Genomic DNA, 14,226 nt, shown 5'->3' with positions numbered 1-14,226 from the left:
TGCTGACTATATTTCAATCACTTATGCGCAGGATTGAACTGGGGTTTTGAAGGCTGGTGAGCACTTATGCTGACACTGGTATCCCATTGAAATGAAAAACACACAAAGATATGTATATGAAGAGTTCAGATTTTCAAAAATCATGTTTTTTCATTGTGCATTCCAATTAATCTCAATCAAACTGATGTTGGGTTATTTTGATTAGGTAAAAAAATAACTAACTACAATATACAGTTAACTAACACAATAAAAACAAAAAATGAATTTTCTGTTTTTGCAAATAAACTCTTCACATGTACAGTAGATATAAAAATATATCCAAATAAAACACTTTGGCCAATTCTTTAATAAACCACTTGTACTATATGTTTAAATAAAATTGATAAAAAATAAATAAATAAAATGTTTTATAAAGTTATAAACCACACATTTCAGCCTTTATTTTATTATTATTTTTTTTAAAGAAAAGGGAGAGTCAAAATGGAGCAATTTATCTGCTCCACAAACAATTCTAGATGGGCTCCCTTATTACTTGAAGTGTTGAGATTGTTTTGAATGCACATTAGCTTGTTTTCCTTCTACCGGTTAAGATTCACAACAAAAGTTTTCTCATCGGTCTGAACAAAAACAGCAGACAGGCTGTGTGCCAGAATGTAAGTACCTTATTTTATTTGTTTTAAAATTATCTATTTTTTTAATTTATGTATTTAAATTTTATGATTTAATAATATTTCTATTTATTTATAGCTTTTCATCAACTCACAAATGTCCTGAAATTCCCTCTGGAATCCCGTTTGGGAAACCCTGGCTAAATGGAATGGAATGTGTGTTCTGGAACAAACTAAACTGGAACATACTGTACTCATATGAAACAGAACATTGAAACAAGCATGATGCCAATCATTCCTTTCTCTTTTAAATCAAAGATGATGGAATGCCATCCTGGATTGTTCTGGATTTTAAAAAAAATAAAGTAAAAACACAAAGCAATTCTGCCTGAGAAGGTAGCTGCCTATGCAGAAGGTATATTCTTCAATTGAAAGTAAAAAAAAAAAAAAAAAAAAATTTGACATTACCTGACATACTGCTGTATATTAGGCCTTAAACATCATGCTGTTGTCATCCACGGACTCGCTGATATCTGACACACAAAGTCAAAGGAAGAACAATAAATAAGAAGAAAAGCACAGCAGAGTAATGCAGTAATGCCTGCCTTTGGTCTGTTTTGTGGCTCAAAATGAAAGTTGCTTTGGCCTACCTTGTTCTTTGTGATATCCGAGTCGTCCCACAGCGGTCTGGAGCAGCAGAGGCTGAGGAAGACACACAGAATGAGAGAGACTTACATAATGCATGGAAACGGTTTTCAGAGGAGAAATAACAAATAACAATATGCATTAAACACAGAAGCACCAAAAACTAAACTAAATTGTTCATGTTATTATTGGTGTTTCGTAGGTCAAGCACTGCTCTTACTGTTTCTAGGACAAACTAGGACTGTCAATGGATTAAAATGCTGTTCAGCGGAATCAGGCCGAAAAGTGTCAAAACAAAAAATTGTGCACTTTAGCTTGAAATGAGCTAAATTTGTTGATATTTTGGAACACAATAATTCTGAAATAACATGTCAAATAAAAGAGAATGGCACTAGAAATGCCAAGGTTCTGAAAGAATGCAAAAACTCCTGTATCTCTTGAATGCAATTCAAGTTGCTTTGTGCAAAAGCTTCTAGAAAATGCGTAAATGTCAGTTGTAAAGAAGAGCATTCATTGAAACTAAGCTGCAAAAATGACTCGCTGTGAACTTCTGCAAATTCCAGACGTCAAACCTCTTGCTGTTTCTGGCTGTGCAGTACATGAAGTTATAAACACATCAGAAACAAGTGACTGAGGTTTATTTTAACAAGAACTCTGATCATTTCAGTCTAATCTGAAGTGTCTGAGTGGCACATTTCAGTGCTGATTATTTTACGAATATCATAAAATGCTGTTATTAAGGGACAGAACAGCCCATATCAGACACAACAGCAGCTCGGCAGTAAACACTGCTGTTACTCATTTCAGAATGAAAAGAACACAAAAGAAGATATTTTGAAGAATGTTGGAAACCAATCAGTTTGAAAGAACAGAAACAGAAGAAAGAAACTCAAACAGGTTTACAACAAGTAGTGGTGGAGGGTGAATAAATGATGACAGAATTTTCATTTTTGGGTGAACTGTGCCTTTTACAGGCTACATCTAAGAAAAGAAAGATCAATCTATCGATATGTATAGAAAGAAACGATCTACATAACAAAATTTAAATGCTTGAGTCTGTCAAGTGGAATTCAGAGGAATTGTTTTATACTCATGTTAATGGTTCAGAACAAACCTTGTTTGAGGAATATTATTACTGAGCTGGAACACAAATACTGTAAAGCGAGTTTCTGTTGTCTCTCAGACCAAGGGTAAAAGTGCAGAGTGTGAAACTCTAAGCACTGTTGTTACACTGCTGCCAAGAGAGCCTCAGAGTGACGCGAGTACAAGGCAAATGACACTGTTTCCCTCAGAAATTACATCTCAGAGAAAACAAGCCTTCAAAGATCACACTTTAAATTACAAGCTCTACTAAGCATCTACTTTAAAACCCTTGCTATAAGAATGTTTACTTTCAAACATTTGCAGCTAACAAAGAAGTTGGCAGATCTTCACTGGAGAACCTGCAGCACATACAGATGTGTGCGATGACTGGCAAACCGTTATTTTGGAGAACTTATGTCTTTGTCCAAACTTTGTATTTGCTTTGATGTCAATATAAATATCTGCCACCACTTGGTGAATAGTAATGGCAACAATGAGCAATCAATTTTAGCAAGTCTAAATGTGATTCAAATTAAATTTTGCAAATGGAGAAAGTAATTAAATTGGAAAAACTGAAGGCATTTTATATTGAAGATTGTCATCACACGCTATGAAAATAACATTAACAACATCATAATAATGTGAATTTCTGAAAATCTGAATAAGAAAATTAATCATTTGCAGGGCTCCAGACAAAAAAATCGAGTAAGGAGCCATTGGCTCCTATAAGAAAAAACTTAGGCGCCAAATTATTTTTTTAGGTGCCACAGGATAAACACGTTTTATTTATTTGTTTTTTTTAACATTTTGACATTTCAATCATACAGTCATGTGTTTGTCTACTCTTTTCTTGACTTTATCAGCATTTTAATCCATCTTGTAGATGACCTGGGAACTAAGGTTCACTTAAAGTGGGAACTAAACGTCTTTTCCAACTTATATATTCAGTCACAAAGAATTGTTTATTACACAGAATCTGTTCCAATATCATGGACCATAAGAACTTTTAAGTAATTGCAATTTAATAAATTTAAGTTGGTCCAACTTAAAATAAAAAGTGAACAACACATTTTCAAACTGTTATTTGTCAGTGTAACTCAGAATTGTCAAATTCACTTAATGTATTTCTTTAATTATGCATTAAGTTGGCGCTTTAGGAGCAAATATAGTGGCTTCTCCGAGATAGGTATAAACGGAGGTTGGAGCCAGCTCTAAATGGGCGGGACTTGTTAATATTCCCTACACCAAACTCATATTTATTCAATGACATCATTGCCTTTTGAAGTTTAATCCAGCTGTATCGCGGTTCTTGTCTTTCCATCCGCCAACCTCTTGAAATTATAATTAAGACTTTTCTTATACCATTTAACATATTTAAAACTTTTTATGGCTGTAAATTTTATACAAGTAAATTGAGAGGTTTTAAGGACCCACAGTATTTAAGTTACCCCGCTGGGCAGGGCAGTGATACATTTTGGAAGCCCAACTGGAAAACGCAATAGCCCCGCGATTTTGCGATCCCTGGGTTTCCTCAATTTTTTAAAGAAAACTTTTTACAGTGTTAGTTCGGGCTCCTCCTCAATGCATCCTATGTTGTCAAATCTCTCACACATCCAGTCGGTTTTTGCATTTTTTATCATGTAGACAACAGGTTAAGTAAAAATATTAATAAGCAATAAATATAGCAAAATGCTTCTCTTTATAATTATTTTTCTAGCTGACTGATGAGCTTATGGATGGCCAGTGGTTAGGTATTGTTACGTGGCATTGTTTACAAGCTTAACAAGATTTCCACAGTTTGACACAGAATGAGCGATTACATGAGACATTTCAATAAGTGTAGGCTCTCTTATAAAATAGCCTACCTTTTGATATTAATTCACATTCATTTCATACTATAATAGAGAAAGATATAATGGGTTCACTTGCCGCTTGAACTGAGGCGCTAAAGCGATTGCGCCTGCCGCATTAAAGAGCACCAAAACCGTATTTATTTTATGAATTTTGTTATGAATTTGGCAGAATGTTAAAGCTGATACTTTGTTTATTAAAAAGTAACAAAGCACAAAGCTTATTGTGATTACTGGACGGCAAGTGCACTGCAAACAGGCTAATATGAAGTTCACGCATTTACAGAACTCAGCATATAGACTAAAATCTTGATAACAAGAAGCCATATTAGTAATGATTATAAACGAGAATTGTTAACGCTATTGCCAATATCCACACAGCTGACAGCTTTACCTGTTGAAGTTTGTTCAAGTTGTGCATGAAATAGACACTGCTTTTCTGCACTTTCACTTTGCACGTCTCCGTCATTTTGATCTCTCGCGCTGCACGACTGAGCTGCGTTTAGCAGGCATTTCGGCAGAGATGAGGACTGTTTGAAACTCTTTTTTTCCATTAAAACTTTGATGCGCATCGTCTCAGTTTAATATGTGGACATAAAAGATGTGATCGCAAAACAATCAGGAAAAAAAAATCAAGTCATAACATAGTCGCCATTGGCGACCTCAGCAAAAACATCACTCGCAAATTAATATTTTTGGTCGCAAATGTGGCCGTTTTAGTCGCAGTTTGGAGCCCTGATTTGTCAATTTAATCAACATTGTTTACATGCTCATTTAAGTGCAACACACAACCACTAACTCAAATCAGCTGTTAATCTGGTCACCGAAAACAGGCCCATTTCTGACAGATATGATCATTGGTGATAAGAGAAGATGGGAGACAGAAGTGTGTGCTTTAGTTCTGTGTATTTTTTTTTACTTCTTCCTATAATGGTGATTAGGCCTCTGTTTATTGCAGAGCGACAGAGAGAACTAATTAATCTGGTAGAAATCTGTTAAATGCTTGCCTGTTATTCCAGAAGCAGCTAACAGGAAACGAGTCTATATCAGATATGACATTCTCTGAAGCAGCGTATCACCACACTTCCTTCACGTTGTGCTTCCTCGTACCGCTGAACATCTACAACCACACACATAAACATCCCACAAAGAACGAGAAGCACTGGCATTTCCCTGACTGCTGAGCTGCAGTGTGGGAACACATCTTCATCAGATTTAATTCCCGCATTGTAGTGCATATAGGCTATATGCATTAAAATGCTATAATCCACTACAATGCAGGAACTAAATCTATATACAGCGGGTAAAATAAGTATTGAACACGTCACCATTTTTCTCAGTAAATATATTTCTAAAGGTGCTGTTGACTTGAAATTTTGTCGGTAACAACCCAAGTAATCCATACATACAAAGAAAATAAAACAAATAAATTCAGAAATTAAGTTATGTGTAATAAAATGTAATGACACAGGGAAAAAGTATTGAACACGTGAAGAAAGGGAGGTGCAAAAAGGCATGGAAAGCCAAGACACCAGCTGAAATCTATCAGTAATTAGAAAGCAATCCCGCCCCTCGTCAGTGAAAATTAATATTAGCTTCAGTCCCAACACCTACAGTACCAGGATGATGAAGATGAAATAAGGGTGACAATGATCCCAAACACAGCCAAGGAGACTCTCGATTGGTTTCAGAGAAAAAAATAAAGCTGCTAGAATGGCCAGCCAATCACCTGACTTGAACTAAAGGTCAGAGTTCATAGAAGAGGCCACAGAACCTTCGAGATTTAAAGACTCTGTGGAAGAATTGGCCAAAATCACACCTGAGCAATGCATGCGACTAGTTTCTGCTACAGGAGGCGTCTTGAAGCTGTCATTACCAACAAAGGCTTTTGTACAAAGTATTACATACATTTCAGTCGTTCAATACTTTTTCCCTGTGTCATTCCATTTTATTACACATAACCTAATTTCTGATCTTATTTGTATGTGTGGATTACTTGAGTTGTTACAGACATCTGGTGAAAAATTCAAGTCAACAGCACCTTTAGAAATATATTTACTGGGAAAAACGGTGATGTGTTCAATATTTATTTTACCCGCTGTATATATATCTTGTGCATTTTTGCAACATTGAAGCACCCTACTACTAAGTAAGTGAAATTCACGTAAATATATCTATGTGGAAATTACAGTGGAGAGCTGTTCGTTTTGCAATTGTTTCTGCCATAAAGCAATCTGCCCTTTCCACGGATTGCTTTACAGCTCATCAAACTTACATGTTCCCAGAACAGATGTTTGGGGCACAGCATTGGCAAAAAAAGAAGCCATTCACCTTATTATAAGTCACCACGAAACAAACAAGTTGAATCCTTAAAAATACCTTACATACAGTTGCTTTCACCAGCTGCAACATAACAGCACCGCTTCACATTTTTTGAGTAAACGGCCTTCTATGCAAATGTACTTGACGCATTGTGCTTTTACCACCACAAAAAGACTGGCGTTTAAAACAGAATTTAATTTAATAAGGATATCTGTAATACAGTAATAAATTACACCAGATTGTGGTGATTAGCTGTATTCTGCAAAACAGTCCAAACTTGCCTACAGTCTGGGTTTTGTGCTGTGCGACCTGCAATTAGTAGTACTAATTTTGTTTAATCAATTTGCATTTACTTGAATTGCAAAATTAGTGTTTGGTGAATAGAGTGCCTAGACATTTCTCACAGAGGCTTCATTATCAACATGTTGGATATATGCATTTTGCTTTGCATTCAGCAAGTTTCCTCCAAATTTGTATTTGAAACGCCTTCAGAATCCTATAGGTTATTTTGCATGTGTATTGAGGTCAGTCTCTCGTGCAGTGTTTTACTAACCCCTTAATTTAACACAGATGTTCAAAAACTTAAAGTGTTTCCGAAAATTTTATTAAAGTGTAATTAAAACTAATACTACATTTATGTTCCACCAGCATTTCAGAGGCCATGCTGCAATGTGTGTACACAACTGCATGCATGTTTATGTGTGTGTAGACCATGGTTGGAAATCAATGGGGGCTTGATGAACAAAATGAGCCAAAATAAACCAAAATGCAACAAAAATGCTACCAAATGGTGTTTGGGCCCTAATTACGGCCTGTTAATTGAAAGGGATCCAATTCTTAAATTCAGATTTTTTTTTTCCTCAACCCTCAAAGCAACACTTGAGCTTTGAATCACAAAAGGTTTCATGTCCAGACCATCTGCTGGTCTACAGAAAGAGTTAACTTCCTCTAAACGAGGCCAAATGACTTTGATCAAAAAGCATTTAGAGCTCAGTCTGAGATCTGACTCAGTGGCTCTGTTAACGTTAACATGTCTATACTGAACTTGATGCAGACCATTTAAAAAAAAAGAAAGAAAAAAAAAAGTCTGCGTTCATCAGTATGGCTTCAAAAATCCTGTCATTGCCGGCCTCACATGCACGTCACTGAATGAATACAGAGACAAATAAATAACTGGACCTGGACTTGGTTCAAACACTAATACAAAGCTCACAGGACAGTGAGATACACGTGCCACGCAGACACACAGCAACACTGCCAGATACAAATATTATGAGACATGAATCAAATTCAACTAATCCCTTTCAAGGGCCCTCGATGATCTCTCTGTGTGTGCTTGGTTTGCAGTTCAGAGAACTCATCGTCATGACTTTAAAGCCCAAAACACAAACGTTTTATGACAGATTTTCTTGGAAGAGCCACAGGGCCAAACTGGAACTTCTTCACTAAAACAGAGGCAAGCAAAGACATACACACACAGCAGGTGAACAACAGACCTGTGAGTTCAATGTCAGAGTTGGGAACATCAACTCAGACGCACAGTATAAATTTGCTTTTGAATCAAAAACGTGGCAAAATCCACTGGTTCAGAAGGGTTCACCAACTTGATTCAGTGCCGTATGTTATTCCCATATTAGAGCAATGGAGAACAAATGTGAAAACACATATTTGGTATGTCCCATACAAGTCACAACGAGAAACTTATAATTGTGGGGTGTTGTAATAAAAAAAAAGATTTATTAAGATGCAGTTTTATTCATGTAGTGCCTTTCCCAAGCTATTTATTAAGTAATTAAAGGAATACTCCACCTAAAAATGAAAACTCTTTCATCATTTACTCAATTACCCTCATGCTGTCCTAAATGTCTACGACTTTCTTACTTCAGATGAGCACAAAGAAAGATTTGCAGAAATATAATCCATCTTTGCAAGTCCATATAATGCAAGTGTACCAGACCTCCAAGCTGGTGAGTAAATATACAGTGAGCAGCAGCTCAAAATGAAATTAAAATGCTTTGTTGATGCCAGAGGTCAAAAGAGAATGGCTAGACTGTCACAAGCTGATTGAGAAGGTATGCAGAAGAGCACTGACTTCAGACGAACTGGAAAAAACATGCTTTTTTTGGTTGATTGATGTAGTAATTCCACCACATAGGCTCGCTGGAAAACATGGTTCTCCAGAAACGAACCCAAAAAGAACCAATACAGTACAATTTTCTTTTAATTATTTATTTTTATTTATTTTTTATTACATTTTTTCAAACAAAATTATTTACATATGGTTCCTTGCACATTCCAGACTCTAGCAGATACTGAGAACCTCATGCAGCCAGTGAAGGTGTGAGACCAGATCGAAGTAGCAAATTCTGAAACCAGTGAAGCATGCCATTAGAAAGCTGATCAAACAATGAAAAAAAATGGCAAGACCAGACATGCGTTCCTACATGGACAATATTACAAACCAAGCAAAGCAGCAGCTGACAAATGGGAACAAGGCAAGGTGTATAAGATCACCAAGATACAGTGGAGGAAAAAATAATTTGATCCCCTGCTGATTTTGTACGCTTGCCCACTGACAAAGAAATGATCAGTCTATAATGTTAATGGTAGGTTTATTTGAACAATGAGAGACAGAATGACAACAAAAAAAATCCAGAAAATGCATTTCAAAAAAGTTATAAATTAATTTGCATTTTAATGAGTGAAATAAGTACTTGATCCCCTATCAATCAGCAAGATTTCTGGCTCCCAGGTGTCTTTTATACAGGTAAGGAGCTGAGATTAGAAGCTGAGTTAAAGGGAGTGCTCCTAATCTCAGTTTGTTACCTGTATAAAAGACAACCTGTCCAGAAGCAATCAATCAATCAGATTCCAAACTCTCCACCGTGGCCAAGACCAAAGAGCTGTCCAAGGATGTCAGGGACAAGATTGTAGACCTACACAAGGCTGGAATGGACTACAAGACCATCCCCAAGCAGCTTGGTGAGAAGGTCACAACAGTTGGTGCGATTATTCGCAAATGGAAGAAACACAAAATAACTGTCAATCTCCCTCGGACTGGGGCTCCGTGCAAGATCTCACCTCGTGGAGTTTCAATGATCATGAGAACAGTGAGGAATCAGCCCAGAACTACACGGGAGGATCTTGTCAATAATCTCAAGGCAGCTGGGACCATAGTCACCAAGAAAACAACTGGTAACACAGTACGCTATGAAGGACTGAAATCCTGCAGCGCCCGCAAGGTGCCCCTGCTCAAGAAAGCAGGGGGGTCTTTTGTACAGGCCCCTCTGAAGTTTGCCAATGATTCAGAGGAGAACTGGGTGAAAGTGTTGTGGTCAGATGAGACCAAAATCCAGCTCTTTGGCATCAACTCAACTCGCCGTGTTTGGAGGAGGAGGAATTCTGCCTATGACTAGAGGTCGACCGATAGTGGATTTTACCGATACCGATAGCTAGGTTGGACCACACTGGCCGATACCGATTAATCAACCGATAGTTTTCAAAATGGATACTGAAAGAGAACTAGTGCTTTACTATTTAAAAAAAAAAAAAAAAAGCAGCAACAGTACTGAACCATACTTTGTAAATGAATAAAAATATTAATATTATTTACTATATCAGAGTCCTGCACGCGGGCGGGTACCCGACGGGTGAACCGCAAAAATTGACGTAACGGGTGGAATAATATTGACGTGTCGGGTGCGGTGCGGGTCGGACTGGTGACAGGCACGGGCGGGTTGCGGGTACAATTATAACCAAGACTATTTCGACTTAATCCAGTACACGCTGATAAGCAGCTCCTTTCTTTCAAATTGTCCCGTGCTTGTGTTCGCGCGCTCTGTCTGAAAACCGGGCTTCTACAGCGGGATTTGCAAACACTGAGCACTGTAGCCAATCGACAGCTGTATTGACATTGATTGACAGCTAGCCTTTTAGACCTGTTTAAAATAGATTGGTCACATACGCAATAGTTTTATATTGTTTTTACACGTTGGATGTTGTGCGCGCTCTCTCTCTCTCAGTCTCTCTCTCGACACTGCTGCCAGTCCTACATATTTTTATGCAGCCTATAATGTTGCTTTCTCTCTCTCTGTTAACTTGTTGGGCTGCGTGTGTTAAATGTTAATTATTAATTTTTAAACATTAACGCATTAACTCAGAATGACTTGTTAATTGCTTGTTACATTAAAAATAAAATAAAGGCGTTTTTTCCGCCTTATGTAGATTTAATGCGGGTGCGGTTCGGGTCGCGGTTTTTATGTCAAACGGGTCGGGTCGGGTCGGGTCCGAACTAAATTAGTGTTGCTGTCGGATAACGGGTCAGGTATTCGGTTAACTACTGCGGGTGCGGGGCGGGTGCGGGTTTATCAAAAAGGACCCGTGCAGGACTCTGTACTATATTGATCATTAAAGTTATTTCATAATTTGCTAATGTTAAAAGAATTAAAATGTAAAAATATAGCCTATTAGTAGCTAATAGTGAATGTTGAAATGAAAACACTCTAACAAGGAACAATACTTCTACAGTTTTCATTAATGCTACGAATGGACTTTTATTGTTAAATGTTAGCATTTAATTTCAACAGTCATGCTTAAAGATGGCCATGTTTAAATATCTACACAAGGCCATAGCATTAAAATTACATACATATGGATATTGTATGTGTACTCACACACTTTACTTGCTTCTATTTTTTTAACACTTGATAATTATCTAATCAAAAAAAAAAAAAAAAGTTAGTCGCGCAGCGCTGCGTCTAGGAGAACTCAGAGGTATCTCTCACACACACGCACACACACACCAGACGCTTTGCGTTCAAATCAAGTGGCGGTCTAAAACAATTTATTTAAATCACCAAACGGACATAAGTTTGCTTCAGGAATGAACAATGTGGCATAAATGAGTTTGAAGTTCGGTGTTTAAAAAAACAGAGCAAGTGGAAAGAGAACGCGCGATCTATTACAGCTCTCTACATGAAGCATACCGACTTTATTAGAGCCACAGAAAGACAAACGTTTTGCTGAAAAATGCACAATACATAATTTATAGCCTAGGGTGAAGTCATTATATACATTCACAACGATTTGGGACAAATATAATGTAATTTAATAGAAAACTATGTGAATGGCGCTCTGTTCCGCGGCAGGCTTTTCTGTCGGCTGCATTTAAATGCGCGTCTGGAGTTTCCCGCCCTGTGCAGCGCGCAGTGTCACGTGTCAAAATAAACAACACATGCTGTCAGTGATTTCCGCCTCTAGAGGCCGCTCTCGTACTGTATAATGGCAGCGGACCCTTCTCAGCCATTCCGGCAACGGTTGCAAACCGGAAAACTATCGCCATGGATTTTTGCCGATAACCGGTAGTTGTGGCAATCAACTATCGGTGCCGATTAATCGGTCGACCTCTACCTATGACCCCAAGAACACCATCCCCACCGTCAAACATGGAGGTGAAAACATGCTTTGGGGGTGTTTTTCTGCTAAGGGGACAGGACAACTGCACCGCATCAAAGGGACGATGGATGGGGACAACCGCCAGGGCCAGGGCATTGAAAATGGGTCGTGGATGGATATTCCAGCATGACAATGACCCAAAACACACGGCCAAGGCAACAAAGGAGTGGCTCAAAAAGAAGCACATAAAGGTCCTGGAGTGGCCTTCCCATAGAAAATCTGTGGAGGGAGCTGAAGGTTCAAGTTGCCAAACGTCAGCCTCGAAACCTTAATGACTTGGAGAGGCTCTGCAAAGACGAGTGGGACAAAATCCCTGCTGAGATGTGTGCAAACCTGGTGGCCAACTGACTCATTAAAATGAAAATCAATTTATAACTTTTTTGAAAAGCGTTTTTCTGGATTTTTTTGTTATTCTGTCTCTCACTGTTCAAATAAACCTACCATTAAAATTATAGACTGATCATTTCTTTGTCAGTGGGCAAACGTACAAAATCAGCAGGGGATCAAATTTTTTTTTTTTCCCACTGTAGCCTGTGAAAGTATAGTGGAACTAGGGCTGCGCAATTAATCGCTTGCGATTGTCATGCACATCTCGTCAGTAAAGCCAGTCCTGTAATTAGTAGTAAATCGCCATCACCTGCTTTCAGATGGAGCGGCATTAACTACACAGAGCCGTAGTTCACTGGCAAGCTATGCAATATCGTGTTCATTACTGCAGGCGATTCATCCGCGATTACGAACGCGATAGAACCGTAGTTCAGTAACAAGCTATGCAATATGTAGTGAATGCTGCTCCATCTGAAAGCAGGTGATGGCGATTTACTACTAATCACGGGACCGACAAAGTGAAACTACTGATGTTCCAATCACAGACAAGCAGGGGTGATTTCTTACATCAGAAGCAGAACCGGATACTCAATGGGCAAAGCACTTTAGTAAAATCCTAGGTAAAAAGGCTGACAGACAAAAAGCAGAGATTGATCTAGATGTTAATATAGTCCCAACAGAGAAAGAAGAGATTGTCTCAACCATCAGATTCCTCAAAAAAAAAAAAAAAAAAAAAAAAAACAACACCTTGATAGGACAAGCTCAATACAGTTTTTCAAAGCAGAATCTACAGTCAAGATACTATGAGCACTATTTGAAGCCATATGAGAATAAAAGATGATACCAGATGACTGGACTTATGGGATCATTGTGAAGATTTCGAAGTAAAGTGACCCGAGTAACTGCAAGAGCAGTTGCAGCATCACCCAAAATCAATGATTTTGCAAAGATTATTGTTCATTCACCAAATCTCAGAAATCGTAGACAAAAAACTAAGGAAGGAACAGGCATTCAGGAAAGAAGAGGTTGTGTTGAGCAGATCTTCACCTTGCGAAACATTGAATTGCACAGAGTGGCAGAGTTGACTTTAAATCAGTTTCTTGCACTTCGAGAGGGATTGTGACCACATCCCCAGGAACAGTCTAACAAAACAGATTGCTCTTTTTATCAAAAGGTTTTACAGCAACTTCTCTTTGTAACTGTTGTTGTGATTGTTGTTTCATACTTTGCATGTGAAGACAGGAGTCCGGCAAGGAGGCGTAACATCATGATCGCTCTTCAACATCACCATCACCACTCTCTTTTTAACACCGGAAGATCTTGACTTCATGAACTTCAACCGGGAACACTGCCCATCAACGACACCAAATTCACTTGTTAGTTCGAAAGAGGAATAGCATCTATGCTTATATTAGTCTGTTTGTCTCATCCTTAATCTGAGGTTACCATAGTCAGCCAGATCTGGTTCGTATCCATACCAGATGGTCGACCTACATCCAGAAACAATCAGAACACTGCTATTAAATTTGGGTGAAAACCATGGCAATTACACAAGCCCTCGCGACAGATCCTCACTGAAGACCTCAAAGTGCTCAGCATAGATCCTTATAGCCACTATGAACACTTCAAGCCAGGACCAGCTAGGACCACGATGCAGTTTATAGCCAGACGGACTATCATCGACTATCATATATAAAATGTCAAAAATGTGTGAGACTACATCAATGCTGTGGCCTTTACACCTTACTTTTCAGCTCTGAATGACAGAAAACATCTGTACCAAACTTTGCATATACAGACCCTCCAGGAAATTCTTCAAATATTCTGTCCTGGATCCATCTCTAACCAACAACTACTCATGCAGTGCAAGCACGAAAGCATGGACACCATTACTAAGAGAAGGTGATGGATGTGGATTGGGAACATAATTCAAATAG

General features: G+C 38.2%; 1 protein-coding gene across 4 annotated transcripts in view; it reads right to left on the bottom strand.

Moving 5' to 3' along the window:
- LOC131526168 (thyroid hormone receptor beta) overlaps positions 1 to 14,226 on the bottom strand; it is a 114,199-nt gene that overhangs the window by 35,215 nt on the left and 64,758 nt on the right. For all 4 annotated transcript variants that reach the window (XM_058754308.1, XM_058754310.1, XM_058754307.1 and 1 more), the window contains 2 exons: positions 1,259 to 1,310; positions 1,077 to 1,141 (listed from right to left, as the gene is read on the bottom strand). In XM_058754308.1, the coding sequence (XP_058610291.1) occupies positions 1,077 to 1,083 (7 nt within the window). In that variant the 5' untranslated portion in view covers positions 1,084 to 1,141; positions 1,259 to 1,310. The remainder of the gene's footprint in view (positions 1 to 1,076; positions 1,142 to 1,258; positions 1,311 to 14,226) is intronic.

This window comes from Onychostoma macrolepis, chromosome 19 (assembly GCF_012432095.1).
Source record: "Onychostoma macrolepis isolate SWU-2019 chromosome 19, ASM1243209v1, whole genome shotgun sequence".
Taxonomy (NCBI): domain Eukaryota; kingdom Metazoa; phylum Chordata; class Actinopteri; order Cypriniformes; family Cyprinidae; genus Onychostoma; species Onychostoma macrolepis.
The sequence above is the reverse complement of the archived record's forward strand: the minus strand, read 5'-3'. Positions and strand labels throughout refer to the sequence as shown.